General features: G+C 43.1%; 2 protein-coding genes across 4 annotated transcripts; one reads left to right on the forward strand and one right to left on the reverse strand.

The window, feature by feature from the left end:
• Positions 1-238: 238 nt before the first annotated feature.
• On the reverse strand, positions 239-6,076 carry abhd18 (abhydrolase domain containing 18). The gene is made up of 13 exons (NM_001139887.1): positions 5,984-6,076; positions 4,258-4,366; positions 4,057-4,141; positions 3,746-3,846; positions 3,084-3,159; positions 2,838-2,922; positions 2,704-2,731; positions 2,453-2,591; positions 2,254-2,343; positions 2,000-2,101; positions 1,475-1,814; positions 1,200-1,362; positions 239-1,109 (listed from the first exon to the last, which is right to left on the reverse strand). The coding sequence occupies exons 2-13, from the start codon at positions 4,347-4,349 to the stop codon at positions 1,055-1,057; spliced, it is 1,356 nt and encodes a 451-aa protein (NP_001133359.1). The 5' UTR covers positions 4,350-4,366; positions 5,984-6,076; the 3' UTR covers positions 239-1,054.
• Positions 5,057-22,220, forward strand: trappc11 (trafficking protein particle complex subunit 11). 3 transcript variants are annotated; one of them, XM_082956012.1, is made up of 30 exons: positions 5,057-5,281; positions 7,210-7,434; positions 7,653-7,822; positions 7,927-7,997; positions 8,195-8,309; positions 10,005-10,104; positions 10,285-10,358; positions 10,476-10,572; positions 10,680-10,813; positions 10,901-11,048; positions 11,701-11,794; positions 12,061-12,140; positions 12,820-12,898; positions 13,017-13,071; positions 14,579-14,724; positions 14,937-14,998; positions 15,101-15,233; positions 15,509-15,639; positions 15,733-15,888; positions 16,076-16,263; positions 16,610-16,758; positions 17,975-18,096; positions 18,294-18,413; positions 18,525-18,590; positions 18,870-19,026; positions 19,291-19,402; positions 19,533-19,624; positions 19,757-19,890; positions 20,412-20,579; positions 20,899-22,220. In XM_082956012.1, exons 1-30 carry the CDS (start codon positions 5,078-5,080, stop codon positions 20,941-20,943), a joined length of 3,627 nt encoding a protein of 1,208 aa, XP_082812138.1. In that variant the 5' UTR covers positions 5,057-5,077; the 3' UTR covers positions 20,944-22,220. The 3 variants fall into 3 exon arrangements, with proteins under 3 accessions (XP_082812138.1, XP_045580037.1, XP_045580036.1); XM_045724081.2 differs by having other exon boundaries at positions 5,073-5,277; XM_045724080.2 differs by lacking the exon at positions 5,057-5,281 and adding an exon at positions 6,406-6,669.
• Positions 22,221-22,811: the final 591 nt, after the last annotated feature.

Genomic DNA, 22,811 nt, shown 5'->3' on the forward strand with positions numbered 1-22,811 from the left:
TTGCCTTTGGATTTTGTATACGTACAACGTCATACACCCAATGGTGTCACAAACTCTTTCATATTATTCGTAATAAGGTCAACTGCGCCGTTATAATGTTCATTGTGTACTGCGTATGAATGAGCATGTAAACACTTGAGTTGCATTCCTGATATGAGTAATGTTACTTAGATTTCTGCAAATGAACAAAATGTTTTTGTAGATGTAACACACCTGAATGAAAAAACAGACAGGTCAATCTCAGTATCAATTCCTTTTTATTTCAGAGTTTAAAAACAAAGATCCACTGGAGTAGTAAAACATTGTTTAGGAACATTTGTGACAATTATAAAACACATTTGGTTTATGAGGGAGTAGACCATTTACTATTAACTCTGGGTTTACTCCAATACTGGAGAGCTACTGTCCTGTAGGTTAACTCCAACCCTAATCTTGCACACCTGATTCTAATAATTAGCTGGTCGATATGCTGAATAAGGTTAGTTACAACTTGGGTTGGAGCAAAAACCCACAGAAGGGTAGCTCTCCAGGAACGGTATTGGAGAGCCTGCTCTGACACAATATCCCCCACCTAAACTTTTGTAAGAAGTAACAGGTGTATAACATGTTAGAGCAGGGTAGGATCAGAACTATTGAGGATAATTCAATGTGGGGCAGGAGAGGTTTGGGGGAAAGATATGAAAATGTTAAGATAAAAGTGAGGCACAGCTTGATCAAAGCCTTTAGCCCTAGAATAATGGGTGAAGGCAACAACATGGATAAAGATGGGTTAAGGAGCACAAAGTGTGGAATTGGAAAATGTGGGATCATGCGTGAGCTTTAAAATACATCTATACCCATTTATCCATATAAACAATAGATTACATTTTTTACATAAAACTTTTGTCATTTCAGTAGCACCACATTGTAAGTGTATGGATAACATGTTACAAATGTATCCTTCATGATTTGTTTGACTATTTGAGGTCCTCAAATTCTAATGAATACTTTGAAATGATTTACAAATTAGAAAATGGTATCCTTTTCCTGTGAGGATGAGTTTCTGTTTTAGTGGCTAGGTATTGGAATACTTTTCAAGGTATCGGTCGTAGGCATCATAGATGGCTTGCCTGTAAGACAAACATACCAAATAAGTATTTCAGAATACTACAGAAAGACAATGGGCATCTGTCTCTGAAATTGTGGAACCATTTACTCACCGAAAAAGTCCCTGTTTGAAGAGGTAGGCGCTGACGTGGCCACCGTTGAGATACCGCACCTCACAGCCTGGCCAGATCTCTTGTAGACTGCGCACACCGGTGCGTGGAATATAAGCATCTTCCTTTGCCTGTATCACAATGATCAGACTGGGATCCAACGGCACTGGAAAACCAAGATAGCCAGGCTTGAGTGTTACTCAATTGAGCTAAACAAGTTATACTGCACAGCTGCAGCATTTTTTGGGTCCCAGCTCTGTAAGAATCTCAATTCTCACCTGAGAAGTTAGCGATGTGTGTGCACTCATCCATGACACCCTTCATAAAGTCCAGAGACTCAGTGTGGAGGGACTGGCGCTGCCGCCCGCTGCCCTTGTTGATGTTGGTGTGCTGCATGCTCACAGAGGAAAGCATCTGGTCCAGCCCATGATCCTGTCCAATCAGTTGGTCCTGTCCATTAGCTCCTTCCCTGGCCCGGGAGTGCAGGGCAGAGGTGCGCAGCCCCATGCGGTCCCTCTCGGGGGCATGCAGACCCAAGATGTCCGTGGAGAGATCCAGACCAGAAAGGGTGTCAAGTGAGCTCTTTAGAAACTCCTGACCCATCTTGAAGGAATCAACCTGAAATGAAAGGTTGTCTTCTCAATTATGAACCAATTGACTGCACTAATAATGTACCAATTATTAAATATGACAACTGCTGTAAAAAGGATTGATTGAATTGACAACATCTCAAGCTATAAAACAGATGGTACGATATAGTACAATATGTAGACCTAACATAATGTTATGGAATTAAGGTTTACCCCACAGTACTCCAATAGTCTGATGATCTCCTGTTCGTACACGGAGTGCATTGCATACTGCTTCTCCAGTTCCCTCCAGTTCACAGCTTTGCTCAAAACACCCTGTAAAACACAAAATATGTATTTCATCAGAGCACAGCACTTACATTTGAGCAGTTTACTGATTTGCTTTTAGTTTTTCAAAACATAAATTAAAGACTTGCCAGCCTGAGAAATGGGCTTTGTAAATTTGAGATGGATAAAGGAATACTTACTGTGGTAAATACATTGGAAGCTGTGGTCCAGGAGAGACAGGGAATCAGCGGTATGGGCTTTGGCCAGTTGGTTACAGCTAAGGATGCCATCTGTGAGAAGATGAGAGCTTCCATTGATTGTTCTCTCCCCTTTAGGAATTAACTTAAACTGATGTCTACTTTTGGTAATAGAATGAATGATTGTGTGGTGTGTACTTACATGCCCTCCCATTGAGATACCAGTCATGCCGAGGGGCCAGTAGTCCTCCCTCTCCAGCCAGTGTAGCAGCACTGCAGACTCCAGGATGAGTGCTGCTCCCATCACAAAGAGGTCAGACACATTCCTCAGGCTGGAACGACTAGACAAACACCAAGCATAAAGCACAATTCATAACGACAATGTCATGACACTCAAATAACAGTAGAGGTTTTGGGGGAAAAAACGATGAAAAAGTTACGGGGATGACTTACACTTGTTCTTTTGGTTTCCGGTATCCATGTACAAGTCGTAGTTAAGGAATTGGAATACGAATATTTAAAAACAATTTACAATGTAAATAGTATATTAATACTTATTTGACTATTTCTCTAATTAAAAAGGATATAATAAGGGTTTTCCAGGAGAAGTGAAGCCATTCCTGCCTCCTTTATCATGGGTCTGGCCATGAGGGTCCGCCTCTTCCAGAAGAACTGAAAATAAAGCTATTTTCTATGAGAGGTTGTACATCAAAGAAGGTTGATACCTGGTTTGTGCAGTTGATCAGGGGAAGCTATTAAATTTGACTGACAAATGTAGCTACCCTGTTAGTGCAAAGAATATTATGAAGAGTGTAGTAGCTAATGTAACTTACATGATCTCCAGTCCCAGCCAAGTGAATACATACTGGCTTGTGGTTTTTCCACTTCTTTGGAACTATAAACTGGAACCTTAAAACACAAAAAAAACAGGCATTGTGATTAGTGTCTGCTTTGATACCAAAGACTAAAAATGGGACCCAATGCCTCTCTGCTTGGCAGTTAACATTAAGGAGATGGGTTTGGGGTGAGGCCCTGCGATAGCATCCTGTTTGGAGGGAGAAACTACCCTATGGGCTGTTCTGGCTCAGAGATGGCTTCTTACTTTACTTAAAGCTGAGATCCGCATAAGGTGAAACAGCACCACTGGTCAACATTTTGTTGTTGTATTTTTAGATATTTTACAGAATTTTATTTTTTACTGGTCAGGAGGATCCAGCATCATGGTAAAAAAAAATAGAGTAGAATACTCTTTTCTATTGCACGTGCAATGATGTCGGGGGGGGGGGGGGGAAATGGTGTTCGTTATTTGAAGTAACATCTTTGTTGTAATATCACAAACGAACGTGTCAGTTTTTAAAAAAAACGGCATAAAATAAACTCAGAAGATCAAATCATCATAGATTTTTCCCAAATAATAGGAGACATGGTCTAATATTACTATATGGCAATCTGCAAAAATGTACTAATCATTTAGTGACAGTATTATTTCCATTACCTGGCTTTGATGGACTCTGATGGCAAGATACCAGGAACAATGTGTTCCAGGGGAGATATGAAATACCCATTGTGTATTTTGCAGTCAGACTGGTCTTCTACCTAAGACAACAGCAAAGAAATATATACAACTGGATGATGTTTCACCATAAAACAGGTTGAGTCAATGGCAATGTGCATATTATTCAAATGTGAAATGGCTCACTAGGCTACAGACCAATGAAAACATTTGGAAAGGCACTGTAAGTGTTCAGACCAAAATGCATTTGTTAAGACTTTAAACTCTATCAGATTGAAGTGAGGGAGGGGTACCTTGTCAATAAACACAGGATAGTCCTTAGGTACCAGTTCCTTACACTTCTCTCTATTGCCAACGATTTTCCGTAACTCAAATATTCTGTGGAAATATGAAAAGGTGGTTATATATACACACTGCCACAAAAATAAGAATTAGGTGAACATGTACCTAGTGATTTCCATGCCCTATACGACAGTGGGGATATTTTAGGCTACCTTTTCAGATCATCCGGCTTTCCCCAACCTTGGATGAAAAGCTTGGTGAGGAGAAGCTTTCTGTAAAGAACATCCAGCCGGCTCACACCCATTGACAAGGATCTCTCATCTGAATGATAAGCCAGAAAATAAGCCCATTAGATTTCACTTCGAAGTCTACCAGAAACATTTATCCCTGAAAACCGGAAACACGCTTTCTCAAACCCCGTGGAGGTCACACAACAGGCGCATTTCAGAGTGTCTGAGATCCTTTGTACGTGTAAATTCAGATTGCCATCCTAGCGTCACCTTCATGTTGGTGCTAACAAGCAGCCTAAATAGTGCTTGGAATCAATAGTCAATCCAGTAGGGGCTGGAAACTATAGTGAGCTTCGAATGGTCAATAGCAACGTGATGTCCCGGAATGCAAGACAAAAGTTCAGATTTCCCCAACTTGGGTCCAGCCCTGTTCATGCTCCTTTGGCCATACTTGCAGCGCCCAACGTCCCCCGGCCCATTTAATTGAAAATGTATGGGGCTCCGTTATTTCATAACCTCCAAAGTTTTCAACCAGGGGTGGGCCAACTTTTTAGGGATTTAGAAATTCAATGGGGGCTGCATTTTGGGGGACCAATTGTCTGTTAAAAATCAATTTGCGGGGTTGGCGCAGCAGTCTAAGGCACTGCATCGCAGTGCTTGAGGCATCACTACAGACAGGTTCGATCCCAGGCTGTGTCACAGCTGGCAGTGACTGGGAGACCCATGAGGCGGAGCACAATCGGCCCAGCAACATCCGGGTTAGGAGAGGGTTTAGCAGGCCGAGATTTCCTTGTCCCATCGCATGCACGCTGACACGGGTCGCCAGGTGGACGGGGTTTCCTCCAACACATTGGTGCTGTTGGCGTCCGGGTTAAGCTGGCAGTGCGGCTTGGCAGGGTCGTGTTTCGGGGGATGCAAGGCTCTCGACCTTCGCCTCTCTAGAGTCCGTACGGGAGTTGCAGCGATGGACAAGACTAACTACCAATTGGAAAGCACGAAATTGTGGGTAATTAAAAAATATATATTATGTCCCGCTGGCCGTACTTTGCACCCTTGTTTTAGACGAACGTCTAGGAGTGAGCTCTGCTACAGCCGAAAGTCGTACACATGGGGTTTTTACAACAAGGCTCAGACCAACATGGTCGTGTTGGCATTGTCTATACATTTAATCTTTATAAAATGTCGAAATAAACATAGCTTCAACTCCAATGTCACAAACTCGGTCCCAGAAAATAAAATGTGTATAGTAGCCTCAAATGTAACATATCCACTCTATAAATTAATCGCGCCAAAGTTGGTTCCTGTTCCAGTCATGTCTTTGGTCACGTTCGCGTAGTCAAACAAAAACACCCTAATGATTGGTTGACCAGAGCCTCCCACAATGCAGGCGACGGCTGCAGGATGAAGTTGGTAAAGCTCATTTAGAGAAACTTGCAGTCGACTGCAGTCTAAACTTCATGACCTTAGATCACATGGTTTGTCAAATTCATGCAGCCGCAAGTCGGACAATGATTAAATAACACAACACGTTGAAAGGCTATGACCAACGATGGTCACTGACTTGACAAAAGTGATCCATTCGAACACGCCCAACGTTAGCTATCGTGAATTAACAGGTCTTACCATTAAATTAATTGTTGTATGCCGACGTAACGCCTAAGGTAATCACGAGAGACAAAAAAAGGGCATTAGAAAGGGGATATTATACCTCAAATTGAAACGGAGTGTGGTGGCCTTTCGCTGATAACTCAGTCTTGGAATTGTATGGTGATCATAGAGGGCGAATTCCACTACCGCTGGGCTCCCCACGTCCCAGCGTGCCATGCGAATTGTGAAACGGATGTAGCTATTTCTTTTTCTGTGGTGTTTGTGAAAGTCACTTGGAGATTGCTGCCACCTTTTGACAAGGAATAGTGACAAAAAATACATGTATACGCTACTCATACAGAGTTTACTGGTGCAAAATAAACTTTTCTTAACTGTTGGATAATAAAACAAATGATGTATTTTGATGTCCAAAAATGTTATGGTCTGACCAATGATATAACTATAATTCGGTGTGATTTGACCTATTGGATACATTGAGGAGTGGCATGAACTCTTGTTGATTGTCCAGCAGGTGGCGGTAGTACTCAATATTCTGCCTGGGTTTGTGTTCACTTGCTAGCTAACGTTACATGTCAACAGAAGGCATCAGGAGACAGGAAGCTGTTTGTCACTAGCTAACTAGTTGGCTTTGCTAACGTTACTGTTTGCTGACTCGTGTACATTCTGAATTCGACATATAGTGGGAAATGTTACTTATGTAGCTAAGCACTTTTTTATTTTTCAGTCGGTCTGCAACACTCAGCCAGTTAGCTTACCCGAGTTGCTTAGCTAGCATTAGCTGGCTTGGTAAGTAGCTAGTTTGCTAATCGCCTTTACTACAAGATACCATTTCTGTCACTGTGTGCACGTCGACAATTGATCATAACATGAATGTGTCAACGTGAATGTAGCCAGCTATTTCCACGAGCCAATTCAATCCAATGTTATTGCCTCTTTCTTTCTGAATTGACTCTGGTGATTGTGGTTGTGCCTAGCTAACTAATAGTACGGCCATTGTAAGCTGAATCATAACTGTGATTGTATTTGTAGGGCAGTCATCAGCTGTAACTGTCAATACTTGTGACTTGTTGTTTGACTCACATGTTGTTTGTTTATTGTGTTTTTACTGTTTTAGTATTATTTTCAGAATGTACTCGCAATTCTGCTTGTTCCTGCCAGTTGTACAATGTATTGTTGAAGTAAAAAAAAAAATATGTATGTATAGATATGTATATATATATATATATATATTTTTCATCATACGAACATATGTTGTGCACTTGTCATTGCAGACGTACATAGCTATCTATAGTTGTAAGCAGTCTGTGTTGTCTGCTCCATGTTCAGATTGCAGCGTCATCAATCATGATGAGTCCGACCCAATGGGATCTGCCCCCGGAGCTGTGCTGCCGACCCATGGCCTTTGTGGCCCTGACTGGGCTGGATGTAACTTATAACGCCATCCATAGGGCAATCTGGGATGCCTTCTGTGCCAACAGGAGGGCCGACAGGGTCCCCATCTCATTCAAGGTCCTTCCAGGAGACCATGAATACCCAAAGTGTAGGACCAAAGTAAGTGCTGCTTGATGAGGTTACCCACTTACGTCATTTCTTCCCAAACGCAAACATTTGGGGCGTCGTATACACTAAAGCACAACGGTAGCAAAACGGTGTGCAATGGAAAACCTAAAGAAGCGATCAGATAGTAGACGAGGCTACCTTCCCATTTCAACCTGTATTCTTCAGTTTCATGCCTACAAGTGAATACGACCCTGTTGTTTTTTTCTCAGAGAACCTCCTATGAGTGGTACATCCCCAAAGGGATCTTGAAGACAGGCTGGATGAACAAGCACCTGAACCTGGTGCCTGCCTTGCTAGTGCTGTTCTATGAGCTGGACTGGGATGATGCAGTTTGGAAGGAGAAGCAGTCCGAGTGTGCCACTAAAGTAGAGATAGTCAGGTACTGTAGTACTACTCCTCTTCACCTGTTGTAGATGAAGATCTATAGTGGTGGTTTGTTGAGTTGAAGCAATGTATATCATGAATATGTCATGTCATTCACAGAACAAGCCTTCAAGGAAGGAACACCAAGGTTGCAGTTGTTTTAATTCAGAAGAAAACCCCTCTTCCTCCAGGTAATTGCATCTACATTTATACAGATCATAGATGTTGATTGTAGTGTTAGGTTTTATGATCAACATAGCCACAATATTACATCTGTAGGACTGACAACCATGTCAGTACTGTAGAGATTGTATTGTGTCATGCAATGAATGTTTAGGCTGCATACTTGGACTCTGACTGAATTTGTGCTGCTGCTGTCTGTGTCTAGGTGAGGACCTGGTGGCTTCAGAGAGGGCTGCTTCCCTGTGCAATGCCTGTGACCTGTCTGGGAAGTCTCTATTCGTCCTCCCTCACACTGATCACCTGGTTGGCTACATCATCAGGTAAGTAATTCCTCTTGGTGGGACCCGGGATCAGATCAAAGGCCCTGAGCCAAATTACCGATAGCCGTGTTGACACCATCATCTCTTAATATATTTCCATGACTTGTACAGTACCAGTTTGGAAACTACTCGTTCAAGGGTTTTTCTTTATTTTTACTATTTTCTACATTGTAGAATAATAGTGAAGACATAAAAACTATGAAATGAACACATATGGAATCAAGTAGTAACCAAAAAAAGTGTTAAACAAATAAAATAAAAGTAGCCACCCTTTGCCTTGATGACAGCTTTGCATTCTATTGGCATTCTCTCAACCAGCTTCACCTGGAATGCTTTTCCAACAGTCTTGAAGGAGTTCCCACATATGCTGAGCACTTGTTGGCCGCTTTTCCTTCACTCTGCGGTCCAACTCATCCCAAACCATCTCAATTGGGTGATTGTTGAGGCAAGGTCATCTGATGCAGCAATCCATCGCTCTCCTTCTTGGTCAAATAGCTCTTACACAGCCCGGAGGTGTGTTGGGACATTGTCCTGTTGAAAGACAAATGATAGTCCCACTAAGCGCAAACCAGATGGGATGGCGTATCGCTGCAGAACACTGTGGTAGCCATGCTGGTTAAGTGTGCCTTGAATTCTAAATAAATTACAGACAGTGTCACCAGAAAAGCACCATCACACCTCCTCCTCCATGCTTCACAGTGGGAACCACACATGCGGAGATCATCCATTGACCTACTCTGCGTCTCACAAAGACACTGCGGTTATAACCAGAAATCTCAAATTTGGACTCATCAGACCAAAGGACAGATTTCCACCAGTCTAATGTCCATTGTTTGTGTTTCTTGGCCCAAGCGAGTCGCTTCTTATTATTGGTGTCCTTTAGTAGTGGTTTCTTTGCAGAAATTCGACCATAAAGGCCTGATTCACAGTCTCCTCTGAATAGTTGATGTTGAGATGTGTCTCTTACTTGAACTCTGTGAAGCATTTATTTGGGCTGCAATCTGAGGCTAGTAACTCTAATGAACTTATCATCTGCAGCAGAGGTAACTCTGGGTCTTTCTTTTCTGTGGCGGTCCTCATGAGAGCCGGTTTCATCATAGTGCTTGATGGTTTTTGTGACTGCACTTGAAGAAACTTTAAAAGTTCTTGAAATTGTCCGCATTGACTGACCTTCATGTCTTAAAGTAATGATGGACTGTCATTTCTCTTTGCTTATTTGAGCTGTTCTTGCCATAATATGGACTTGGTCTTTTACCAAATAGGACTGTATACCAACCCTACCTTGTCACAACACAACTGATTGGCTCAAACGCATTAAGAAGGAAAGAAATTCCAGAAATGTACTTTTAGCAAGGCACACCTGTTAATTGAAATGGATTCTAGGTGACAACCTCATGAAGCTGGTTGCGAGAATGCCAAGAGTGTGCAAAGCTGTCATCAAGGCAAAGGGTGGCTACTTCGAAGAATCTCAAATATAAAATATATTTTGATTTGTTTAAAAGAATGTTGGTTACTACATGATTCCATATGTGTTATTTCATAGTTTTGATGTCTTCACTATTATTCTACAATGTAGAAAATAGTCAAAATAAAGAAAAACCCTTGAATGAGTAGGTGTGTCGAAACATTTGACTGGTACTGTATGTTACCCTTATCACGAAGCCTCCCTAGTATGTGTTATGTACTTATTTTCAGGCTGGAAAATGCGTTCTATGAGCATGCACAGACCTACTATTACACAGAGATTAGGAGGGTCAAATCCCACAAAGAGTTCCTCAACAAAACAACGCATCAGGTGAGACAGAAATAATGTGTATGTTTTCCTGGTTCCCTATGACCTCCACCACCACCATGTTAATCAATGACTCCTCCAAGTCTCTCTGTGTAATTTTTATTTGAATGACTTAATTTGCAGCTAAGCTAATGCTGGTTATATCACTGCAACGTCATCAACCGGTGCATGTTGTTGTTGCAGTTGCTGTTTGTGAGACACCAGTTTAAGATTGCATTCTTCAGTGAGCTCAAGCAAGACACACAGAATTCCCTAAAGTAAGTTCAACCCAGCTCTACTGGCTTGTGTCGTGTGTGTATATGATCGGTCTTCTAATGCATCTCTCTAGTGCTGTCTATCTGTCTGACACATCATTAGTACTGTTTCTGATGCAGGTACTACAGGACTGCCTACAGCCTTGTACATGAGCTGAGAACCCACGAGACCAACATGCTGGAGATAAAGACCATGGCTGGATTCATAAACTACAAGGTGCTTTTGGATCATAATGAACTGGAATGCAGCCATTGCGCTCCCAACATATAGACTGTGCTGTATACCCTGTTGAGTTACATGTGTAACAGAAAACCTCTTTTCAGATCTGTCGACTATGCTTCCAACACAACACACCTTTGGATGCCATTGCTCAGTTCAGGAAGCATATTGATCTGTGCAAGAAGAAGATTGGTAGCGCAGAGCTGGCGTTTGAGCACACAGCATGGATGTCCAAACAGTAAGAAGTCAATACCCACTTCCCTACCATTCTTCCCTGATGCCATCCTTGATAATAACCCATCTCCACCCATTTCCTCTCTCCCAGGTTCCAGTCTTTTGGGGACCTGTTTGATGAGGCGATCAAGCTGGGTCTGACGGCCATCCAGACTCAGAACCCTGGCTTCTACTACCAGCAGGCTGCCTACTATGCCCAGGAACGCAAGCAGCAAGCAACTCACCTGTGTGCCCATGAGGTACAGCAACGCATGTGTGACTCAGACAGCTGTCTTTCACAAGACTGCAGAAGCTTGAGAGGGGAAAAATGTATATAGAGCCACTATTGCTGCACTTCCAACTGAGACTTACTTCACACCGGTGTGCCTCAAGGGTTATATGTTAATGTCAGCTTTAATGTAATTGTGCGTCCATCAGGAGTGTGACATGAAAGACTTAGGGTGAGCAGAACCTCTGCATCATCAAGACAGTAGTTTTGTGAGAAGGTGTTAGAGTTCAGTTAGCCATTGTTATGTAAATGACAGAGGAAAGTACCAGTGGCGTGGCTTTGTCCCCAAGTGAGAGCAGGTCCTCTGCAGCCATATGGCCCAGTGAGACACGGGTGCTGGCCCATGTAGATAGAAACAGAAAAGTCTGAGCCTTTTGGGTTAAACACTGCGGGAGATCTCAGATGGAATCTCAACATATGAGTATATAATGTGTAATGTATGGCAGTGATATGGGCTAATATTTTTGTTGATGTCTGCATCGTAGATTCTTCATGCAATGCAATCATTCTAGTTTACACAAGCACAACAGTTCTGTCAGAAGGCCTCTATGCCCCCTCATGGCATCCCCACCCATGACAGTTATCACATGTTGACAGACCGTCATCGTATTTCCCTTTCGCAGGCCAGTGTGAGCTACCCCACCCCAGACCACCTGGAGACGCCCAGCGGAGCTCTGGACTTCTATGGGCAGAGAGCCTGGAGACAGGGCCACCAGAGTGAGTATGCCCATCTCAACACTGCTCTTTCAGCATTAAAAGTAGCTTTTATGTGTTTAGACTTGTGTGTACAGATCAAATCAAATGTTATTTGTCACATGCGCCAAATACAACAGGTGTACCTTACAGTGAAATGCTTACTTACAAGCCCTTAACCAACAATGCAGTTTTAAGAAAAATACAGGTGTTGAAACCAAGAATGCTTTCCTGATCAGTCTCTCGGTTTCTAAATATTGATTGAAATATGTCTTATTTTGTATTTGCAGGTATCGATCCCCCACACATGGAGAAGGAGAAAGGAGGGATCCTGGCACTGCAAATGAAGGAGAAGGATGTTCCCCACTCCGTTAGTCCACATTCACTCACTCATTCAGCACGACACAGCCATTCTCATGTTCTGCTAACTCTGTAGCCTCTTTCAGTGCATGAAGGCTACATTGCTACACAGGGTTGGGCTTGCGCAGTCCATGAGTGTATACCTATAGTAGGTTAATGGATAGCAAGCTCTCACCCTCATGGTAAATACACTGATGTTTGTGGAAGAAGGCCATGCCAGGTTCTCAGGTCAAAGGAGGTTCAGTTTTATGGTGTATGACAGTGAATAAAACCACTAAGCAGATAAAGTGAATTCTGGATTTGGATGATACTGCAACATTACGAACTGAAATGAAGGATTTGCTCCATGAACAGTGAGGATTGAATATTTATTAACAGCGTTACCATATTGCCAGGTCTGTTGTTCAGTGGACGTTCATTTGAACGGCCAAAGTTTCTACTCAGCAAACAGAAGGTTCAGTCTTGTGGCATCCTTCACTAGTGATGTAGAGCAGGATCTGGTAATATATGATTTACTTTTAGTAAGAATACCATGAGAACCGCACCAGAGTTTTCTTCAACTCGTATGGCATGGTTGAAAAAGGAGACAATTCTAATAGGATTATTAAGCCAAGCAAAACACTTAACTTGGTTTATTATGCCAAAAGTGTGTGAGAGAGTCTCCGATTGTTCTGTTTGCTGTATTACAGGAGCTAATCATTGCTCTGCTCAGCAACGCTGTGGCTCAGTTCAAGAAATACAAGTGTCCTCGGATGAAGAGCCATCTGAGTGAGTTTTGCCCTGGGCTGAAGGGGAACAGTGCATTTGGAGCATATTGTTACCATAAGCATCACTTTTGTGTGCGTCTACATGTACTTGTCAAAGTTGATTGTCTGTCTGTCTCCAGTGGTGCAGATGGGAGAGGAGTACAACCATGCCAAGGACTACACCAAAGCACTGAAGTAAGCCTGACTCAGCAGACACAGTGGGACAAAAGTAAAATGTGTTACTAAGTCAATTAGAGTATAATAACAAATCCCCACTGTCATTGGGCGCAAGACTGACTTCCAGAAAATTACTGGACCAATTGCAACCATTGATGGCGACTAAATTATCAGCAACGGATCTCCTGTTATACCATAAATAGGCGCTAAAATCACTTGCACAGCTGATCTCAATTGCAACCAAATCGGCCACCGATGTACCTCTCCCTAAGTGGATGTCGAGGTTTACTCTTAGTCCTGTTTGCATCCAACAGTTGTCAAGAATATTTCTCCCTCTTTTGGGTATTATCATCGGAACTATTGAATGCTGCAGTTTGAGGAGACTAAGGGCAATTTGTCTATTTGACAATCATTCTGTACAACTGATATAAAGTATTTAATTTCCTTGTTTACTATGGCAAATCTACTATGGCAAGGTAGCTTACCCTACACATTTTATGAATGGAAAAAATCATGGTGTATGATACATTTTTCGCTTCAAATTTATGTATCCATTAATGTTTTTACTTGTCTTAAAAATATAGCCTATGGCCATTTCTTATCAAGAGGGGGAAGGATGTATTCCTGAACTGTAGGCTACACATTTGAAACTAAATTATAATTGTGTTTTTTTTAATCAAATTATATTTTATTCTAATAAAGCTATTTTAAAGTTGCACAAATTATATTATAATTGTTAAAATAAGATATTTTAATAGCTTTAAAAAACAAAACAACAGACAAATAGCATACAGTTTTGTCTCTACGTCATTGTGATGAGCTTGTTCATGGTTAAGCTGGTAGTGAAGAGTAACATTTCCTATGTTGTGTGGATGGCAGAGATTATTTCTTTATTTGTAGAACAGTGTGATGACACTGAATAGTGAACCTTTATATGTTCCTACAGGACTACAGTAATGAGGCCAGTAAAGCTACTGTGGCGTATTGTACTGTCTGAATTGAAAATAAATGTGGTAGGGAGAGTAGACTTACTTCGTAATGTTTGCAAGTAGTTATTTTTACCGAAAAAACAGATGCATGGTTCTTTGTTTTATAATGATATTTAAATTGTCTTTCACATGTTGTTGCCATCCAAATCACTTTCATTTGCAGTGTGGTTATTCATTAAAAGTTTATTTTGGCAGATTAGTAGCCTCTATGTAGACAAACAGACATGGTTTTGAATTGAACATGTTAACTTAAATCAGCGTAATTGACATGGGCTACATTTCTAGTCAAGTCATTTTATTTCCGTTGTAATATGTCATAGTCCTGAAAGAAAATAATTTGCCTTGTCATGGTTGCTGACAATTTATTTTAGCCAGTGTTTGCCATGCATTCCAGTAATTACGCCGTAACTCGCTATTATTTTGGCAGTCAAAGCTGAAATATTATAAATGTGATTAGATTGAATAATTAAAAGTTTTGGATAAGAGAATCATTGTGAAACTTACCTACCTATGTTGGTCTGTGTGTCTATATGCAGACTGCTGGACTATGTGATGTGTGACTACCGTACAGAGCGCTGGTGGAGCCTGCTCACCTCCATCCTCAGCACAGCGCTACGGTGCTCCTACCTGATGGCCCACGTCAAGGACTACATCACCTACTCCATGGAGCTGGTCGGACGAGGTACAGGGTGGTATAGTACAGGACACTCTTCAGCTGCACCCAGCTCTCCCCAGATTACATTTTCTGCTTCTCTGGGCTACTTAGTCAGGTTAATATGTTGCCTATTTTCAACGTTCAGTTTGTTTAGAGCCTGGCCATCACCTTATCAAGAGCAGCAGAAGTCCATCGTCATTTACATTTTTCCTTAAGTTCCCTTTTGTCTATTTCTCCAGCTTCTACTCTACGGGAGGAGCAGAAATCCAGGATTGAGAAGAATCTCATCAAGGTCCTGATGGTGAGTTGAAGAAATGGCACCCGTCACATCACCCCATGTTCATGTGACTGTGTAGCCCCTGTTCTGTGGATGTTAACGCTGAGCCTGTGTCTGTGTTCATAGAACGAGGTCCCCGAGGCAGAGCCAGATTGCGACCAGGCCTCAGCCAAGGCTGCCCAGGCCCTGTGGAGCGACCGCATGTCTCTGGCTGGCAGCAACGAGTTCACCATCGAGGTGCAGGACTACGTGCCCTTTGGTTTGTACACTTCTACAGTATACCTACCGAGATCATACAATTATGCATCAAGATCTTAAACATTTTTACATTTTACATCTTATCCAGAGCGACTTACAGTAGTGAATGCATACATTTCATACATGTTTTTCCCTTTTTTTCCCCGTACTGGTTCCCCGTGGGAATCGAACCCACAACCCTGCCGTTGCAAACACCATGCTCTACCAACTGAGCCACGATACAAGATAGATTCTGTGAACAGCTACCTAACATATACCACACATTTGTCTTTCCAGTCCAGTGCAAGGCCAAGTTCCTGTCCCCTAGTTTCCACGTGGATGACCCGGTCCAGCTGCATGTCTACCTGAGGGCTGACTGCCCTCACCCTGTCCGCTTCTCTAAACTGTGTGTCAGCCTCAGCAACCAGGTACTGACCCACTACACAACTCTACTACCCCACCACAATCCATACAGGTACAACCACTCTCTGACTCTCTGGTGGCTCTCTGTCCTCCTTCAGGAGTATAACCAGTTGTGTGTGGTAGAGGAGCCGTGTAAGTCTCAGGAAATCCTAGAGGCCTCCAGTCAAGAGAACATGTGCCTGGTCCCTGGCAAGACACGCATATACAGCTTCAAGTTTGTGGCTAAAACTGAGGATGTGGGGAAGAAGATAGAGGTAAGGGAAAAAGTGTGTCACTCAGGGTGTCCTAAACTGTGCTGTACTGGCATGGCAGACACACAGATTTAACATAACCAAGAGAGATGAGGAGCATCACCTTTTTACCTGTGATCTATCTTATGGATGTTTGTACACTGTGTTGTTTAGCTTTGTGTGTTTAACTTTGTGTGTGTGTGTGTGTTAGATCACAGCGGTGGACCTGATGCTGGGCAGTGATAACGGCCGCTGCGTCTTCCTCAACTGGCGAGGCGGGGGAGGAGACGCTGCCTCGTCCCACGAAGCTCTGCTGGCGGCCAGGTCCTTTAAGAGCAGGGGGCGTGTCCCAGAGCAGCATGTGGAATGGGACACCGTGTCTATCCAGGCCAGCACCATGTGAGTCTCCATAGTGTTCAGTTTAATCACACTATGTCACGTCACTGATTTACAAGATCCAAGAATGAAATGCTTCACTGTCTGCACACCAAGGTAGAGAGACGTTTTCCATAATGCACTGCAACATTCTAAGTAACGGGAGCTGTGATACTGTACCTTGCCATTGTGTGTATCGCATTGTTTACTAAATCTCTGGTTAAACTAACCAGTTAAAACTAAGGTAATTAGCTCACAGCATAGAGGAAAATGTCACCCTCAGTTTTTTCATACAAACAAGTTCAAAACATAGTTGAGTTGGTAACAGACGGTGCGTCATCCTAATCTGACAATGTGTTTTGTTCTTCAGGATAATCTCCCGCATTCCCAAGATCTCCGTTCAGCTGAGTCACGAGCCCCCTGCTCTGAACAACGAGCTGTACCGCATCACTGTCTCCATCCAGTCCAACGAGGAGACAGTGACCAAAGACGTCAAACTCACTGCCGGACTCAAACCAGGTAGGCGGCATTATACCAAAACTGCTTGACACAGCACAGGAAAGAACCAGCGCCAGAAACTGCTTGACACAGCACAGGAAAGAACCAGCGCCAGAAACTGCTTGACACAGCACAGGAAAGCCAGCACCGACCGCCGCCAGCGCAGAAACTACGGGACACAGCACAGGATCAAATCAAATTTTATTAGTCACATGCACCGAATAGTGAAATGCTTACTTACGAGCCCCTAACCAACAATGCAGTTTAAAAAAAATACAGATAAGAATAAGAGATAAAAGTAACAAGTAATTAAAGAGCAGCAGTGAAATAACAATAGCGAGACTATATACAGGGGGGGTACTGATACAATGTGCGGGGGCACCGGTTAGTTGAGGTAGTATGTAGACGTAGGTAGAGTTATAAAGTGACTATGCATAGATGACAACTGGGAGTAGCAGTGGTGTAAAGAGGGGGTGGGGGGCAATGCAAATAGTATGGGTAGTCATTTGACTAGATGTTCAGGAGTCTTATGGCTTGGGGGTAGAAGCTGTTTAGAAGCCTTTTGGACCTAGACTTGGCGCTCCGGTACTGCTTGCCATGCAGTAGTAGAGAGAACAGTCTATGACTAGGGTGGCTGGAGTCTTTGACAATTTTTAAGGCCTTCCTCTGACACCACCTGGTATAGAGGTCCTAGATGGCAGGAAGCTTGGCCCCAGGGATGTAATGGGCCGTTCGCACTACCCTCTGTGGTGCCTTGCAGTTGGAGGCCGAGCAGTTGCCATACCAGGAAGTGATGCAACCAGTCAGGATGCTCTCAATGGTGCAGCTGTAGAATCTTTTGAGGATCTGAGGACCCATGCCAAATTTTTTTCAGTCTCCTGAGGGGGAATAGGTTTGTTGTGCCCTCTTCACGACTGTCTTGGTGTGCTTAGACCATGTTAGTTTGTTGGTGATGTGGACGCCAAGGAACTTGAAGCTCTCAACCTGCTCCACTGCAGCCCCGTCGATGACAATGGTGGTGTGCTCGGTCCTCTTTTTCCTGTAGTCCACAACTACAGAACCAGAAACTGCTTGACACAGGATAGAACCATGGAAACAGAATTCTCAGAATGGGACTTAAATGGGAAATCTCAGTTGAAGGAATTCTATTTCTATGGATCTTACAGCATTGGGAAAACACTGACATACATTGGTTAGGTATCACAAGCATTGATATTTGTCCCACCACCTTGTTAAGGTCAGGATGCAAACCTCACACAGTCCACCCATGTGACCCTGAACGGTTTGGAGATGTGTGACGAATCCCATCCTGCACTGCTTCCAGACATTGCCATTGGAGACCTCCAGCCGGGAGAAAAGGTACATCCCCCACCCACCCTCAGGCCTGCACAACCTCACTGTCCATCATGAAAAATGGAGAATCTCCATTAAAATATATTTTTAGACCAGGACTAGGCTTCATCTGTGTCTGGGAAACCAGCCCCTCTTGTTTTACTGAGATCTCTTGAGGGACATCAGCAGTGTGTTGTTTGTACTAATCGTTCTCTATTGAACAGGTTGAGAAGTGTCTGTATGTTCGCTGTGTCACCACTGGAGCCAGAATCTTCCTGTTCCATGTTGCCTATGCCTTGAGCACCAAGGTGGAGGGCAAAGACATCACCTGCAGGTGTCACAAAGTGAGTTTGTGCACTGAAACCTCACTCATTGGTAGTTTCAGTATTTGTGACTTGTGTCCATAAGTATGTATGAAATTAACTGTTTGTTGACCATAGCTTTCTTTTTTGTAGGATGAAACCGTTACCATAGAAACCGTTGTTCCATTTGAAGTTGCTGTGAAGTTTGTGTCCACAAAGGTTTTTCTTTTCCCTCTATTGATGTTGTTGGCATTGTTGTGCAAATGTGGTTTTGAGTGCAGTTTTAACGTGGTTTTGAGTGCAGTTTTGAGTGCTGTTTTAATGGTGTTTTGAGTGCTGTTTTAATGGGGTTTTGAGTGCTGTTTTAATGGTGTTTTGGGCGCAGTTTTAATGTGGTGTTGAATGCGGTTTTGAGTGCAGTTTTTTTGTTCAATGTTGGTAAGTCAAAGCTTGTCAGTGCAGCGACTTCAGTGATAATGGATCATGTTGTGTTTTCAGTTTGAGCACCTGGATAGAGTGTATGTGGACATCCCCTTTCTGCTGATGACGGACATCCTGAGTGCGTCCCCCTGGCCTCTCCACCTGGTGACCAGCCAGCTGCAGCTGGCCCCCACCATGGCTGCCATGGACCAGCCCCAGTCCCAGGTGGAGCAGGGTATGACACCACCGCCTCTATGGTCGCGGCCCAGTTGGCACTCTATTCCCTCTAAAGTGTCCTATGGGCCCCGGTCAAAAGTAGTGCACTATATAGGGAATTTGGGATGCACACTAAAGCTCCCTCTGACATAGCTCTGTAGGGGAAGCCTCAACATCTCCCATCTAAGACCATATATTCTAATGACCCCAGTCGTTGTAGTTTCACAGTGTGTATGAGTTCCTTGTAGCCTAACCTTCAGGTTTGGTTGTTGTTTTCCACCAGTGGTGCTGCAGACAGGGGAATGTGCCAGCGAGTGTTTCAGCCTTCAGTGTCCCCCTGTGCTCAACGGGACGAGCAGCGTGGCGTCTGGACAGTACCTCATCTCCTGGAAGAGGTGTGTCTGCTTGACTCCAGCCGGCCATTCTCCTCTTTTCTCCTCCTGTGAAGCACAATGGGAAATTTACAAGTCAAGACATTTTCTTTTCCTGAAGCTTTAACTCATTGCATTTGTATTGCTTTTTCAGGAAATCTTGGTGTGCAGATGCACCTGTTGTGACGACTGTTGTCACCCTTCCCCATGTTATGGTGGAGACCATTCCTCTATATGTTCATGCAGGTACAGCATGCCTTGATCTGAGTGATGTATTATTTTCACAGTTGAGTCTAAAGATAATGAATATGTCTCTTTTCCAGTTTTTCTGTCCCATTCAGATGTAGATAACAATGGTTCCGTGTTTGGTGGTTACAGAGCTGCCGTCGTTTGGAAGGGTGCGGGAGTCTATGCCAGTGAGGTACCACATCCAGAACCGGACGGGGCTGGTCCAGGACGTGGAGATGTCTGTGGAACCCAGTGATGCCTTCATGTTCTCTGGCCTCAAGCAGGTAGGTCTCTGCTCCATGCCCCCCCCCCCCCCACCTCCCCCTTGGTAAACACATCAAACCAACTGTAAAGTAGCACAAACATATTACTCACTGGCTTTAACTGCAACTGTGATTTGGTGTTTCTATTTCTGTGCAACTCAGCGACGAGTCCACTATGAGTCTGATACAATCTTGTGTATTATTGTGAGATTCCATACAGCTTCAGACAAATTGAGTACAGGACAGTGCAATAGTTACAAGCAGACAAATCTCTCTACTACACTCCTTGATGTCAGTTCAACATGCAAGCCCAGGGAACAACTTAACTGAGTGACAGAGTTCGACTTGACACTGGTCAGTTTTGAGGCTGGAGTTTCCACCATTATTTGTATTCCAATTTAAACTGCTGCCTAACAACACATATAGTAGAGAACTGATGGTTTTCATTCAGAATTAGACTAGAATAGACCATACCATTTGAGGACCCATACGGTCTCCAGTCTCTTGCTCTACATGCCCTTAATGTCACGGTGTTTCCCCAGGTGCGTCTGAGGATCCTGCCTGGAGCGGAGCAGGAGATGTTGTATAACTTCTACCCTCTGATGGCAGGGTACCAGAACCTTCCCCAGCTCAACATCGGCCTGCTGCGCTTCCCTGCCGTGTCCGGACAGCTGCTTCGACGCTTCCTCCCCTCACGCATCTTTGTCAAGGTACACTTAGCTTAGAACCCAAAGAAAAGAATGAGGGGACTTCTTCTCTATTCATTCTAATTCTATGTTAGCAGCCACTTAGCTCTTCCTAACCACATGGCATATTCTGTAGATCCATCTCAGTGTTAGCTGCAGCGCTGTTAACTGACAGTAATAATGAAACATATTTACATAGAATACAGTTGCAAAATTAACCAACTTAAACTCGAAATTCACCTTCCATCAACCAGTGAAGTGTTCATATAATTCTGTTTGAGCAGACTGTGTAGTGCAAAATCAGTAAACTATCCTAATACTTATTTTTTTAAATATATTTCAGCCCCAGGGTCGACAAGCAGACGATGCCTCCATTGCAGCGGCTTGAGATCCATAACAAGACCCCACCCCTGAGTGAATACTAGTTTACCTGAAACACATCTCTCACCTATTGGGCTCAACTGGAAAATGTTGTACCACAGATGCATTCACCTTTTGACCTCCTGTAAATCACGCTTTTAAAAGGATGCTTTGTGCGTTAACTACAATAGTTTACTTTATAATCTTGATTGATCCATAACTGATTAATATTGTTGCTTGTCGATCTAAAACCATAGGCTTTTGTTATCATGTCCTGTAGCTGTTACACAGGGTGCGTTTGTAAATTCACTCTGGCTATCTAGTCCGATTTCAGAGCACTCTCGTCTGAGTGTGCCAGAGCGCAGAATAACTGATGGATTTCTGAACGCGCAACACACTGAATATGACCGGTGTCAGTAAACGTAGACAAAAAGCGTAATTAAATTGTTGCCAGCAGTACCGTTACAGTCACCAACACTCTGGATAACACGAAAGCCTAACCAGCTTTTTTAGGGTGAGTAAAATAGTCAGACTTAGGTGTTCTCTCATTTGTGTCTGGATGTAGCTAGCAAGCTAGCCAACTTCAGCCCATTAGCTTGTATGCTTGCCATTGTGAGGTCAGAACGCTCGGCTCATCCCTACTCCTCAGCCAGAGCAGAGCGTCCAGTGTGCACTCTGAACGTGCCGAGAGAGAAACGCTCTGAATTTACGAACAGAGCGCACTCTGGCACTCCAGAGTGAATTTACTAACACACCCACAGTAACTGCCCTCACATTTTACTTGATCGATGATGCAGTTCCTCATTAATCTTCAAACTAAAGCATTTGGGTGAGTTATGAGTGTGTATGTCACTAACTCAAATGTAATGAATACAATATAACTAAGACGGCATAGTATTAAAGGTTTTTGTGAAGATTGTACAGCCTCTCAAATCCCTTGTTTTAACTTGAACCAACTGTAATGATGTGATGTCATCAGGCCTGCCCTTGATTTCAAAGTTCAGTGATGTTTCAGCATTTAGACAGGTTAAATCCAACTCTGCTGTGGGTGATCCTTTCTACTTTTCCTGGGAACAGTCAGGTAGCAGATGATGGCTAGTGGTTCAAGTAGTATTTAACAGAGTTGGAGTCAATTCAGGAAATATACTGAAATTCCAATTCTCTTAAATGCTTTTAATGAGGAATTGGAATTAGGTTTAGTTTCTAAATTGACTGGAATTGAAATGGAATTCACCCCAAACCTGGTATCTGATTTATGGGGAATGAGACTCATCATGGGATAAATAAAAGATTTTCTTCAATCTCCCAATTTATTGGTGTGCCATTGGAAGTTCCCACCTTAAACAATGTTTGGAGTATTTGCTCAGTGGTAATGTAGAAGCAGGTATCATATCTTGAGATGAAGGGTTGCTCTATTGCAGGGATCGACAACAGGTGGACAATGTAATTTGACCCCCAAAGTTTTCTGGGCAAAATAAAATTATACAGTACCAGTCAAATGTTTGGACACCTCATTCCAGGATTTTTCTTTATTTTTACTAATTTCTACACTGTAGAAAAGTAGTGAACACATCAAAACTATGAAATAACACATGGAATCATGTAAAAAAAAAAAAGTAGCCACCCTTGACAGCTTTGCATATTTCCCTCATCTCTGGAAATGTCTGCATTATCATTCTCACGTTGTGCCTTTCCACAGTGGAATCTGGTGTGTGACGATGCATGGATTGCTCCTTTCACCGTAACAATATTATTTTTCTGAGTGCTATCCGGATTTCTTATGTCTGGAATTATTTATTTTTTAACCTTTATTGAACTAGGCAAGTCAGTTAAGAACAAATTCTTATGTACAATGGCGGCCCACCCCAGACGACGCTGTGCCAATTGTGTACAGCC

This window comes from Salmo salar, chromosome 09 (assembly GCF_965601325.2).
Source record: "Salmo salar chromosome 09, fSalSal1, whole genome shotgun sequence".
Classification (NCBI taxonomy): Eukaryota; Metazoa; Chordata; class Actinopteri; order Salmoniformes; family Salmonidae; genus Salmo; species Salmo salar.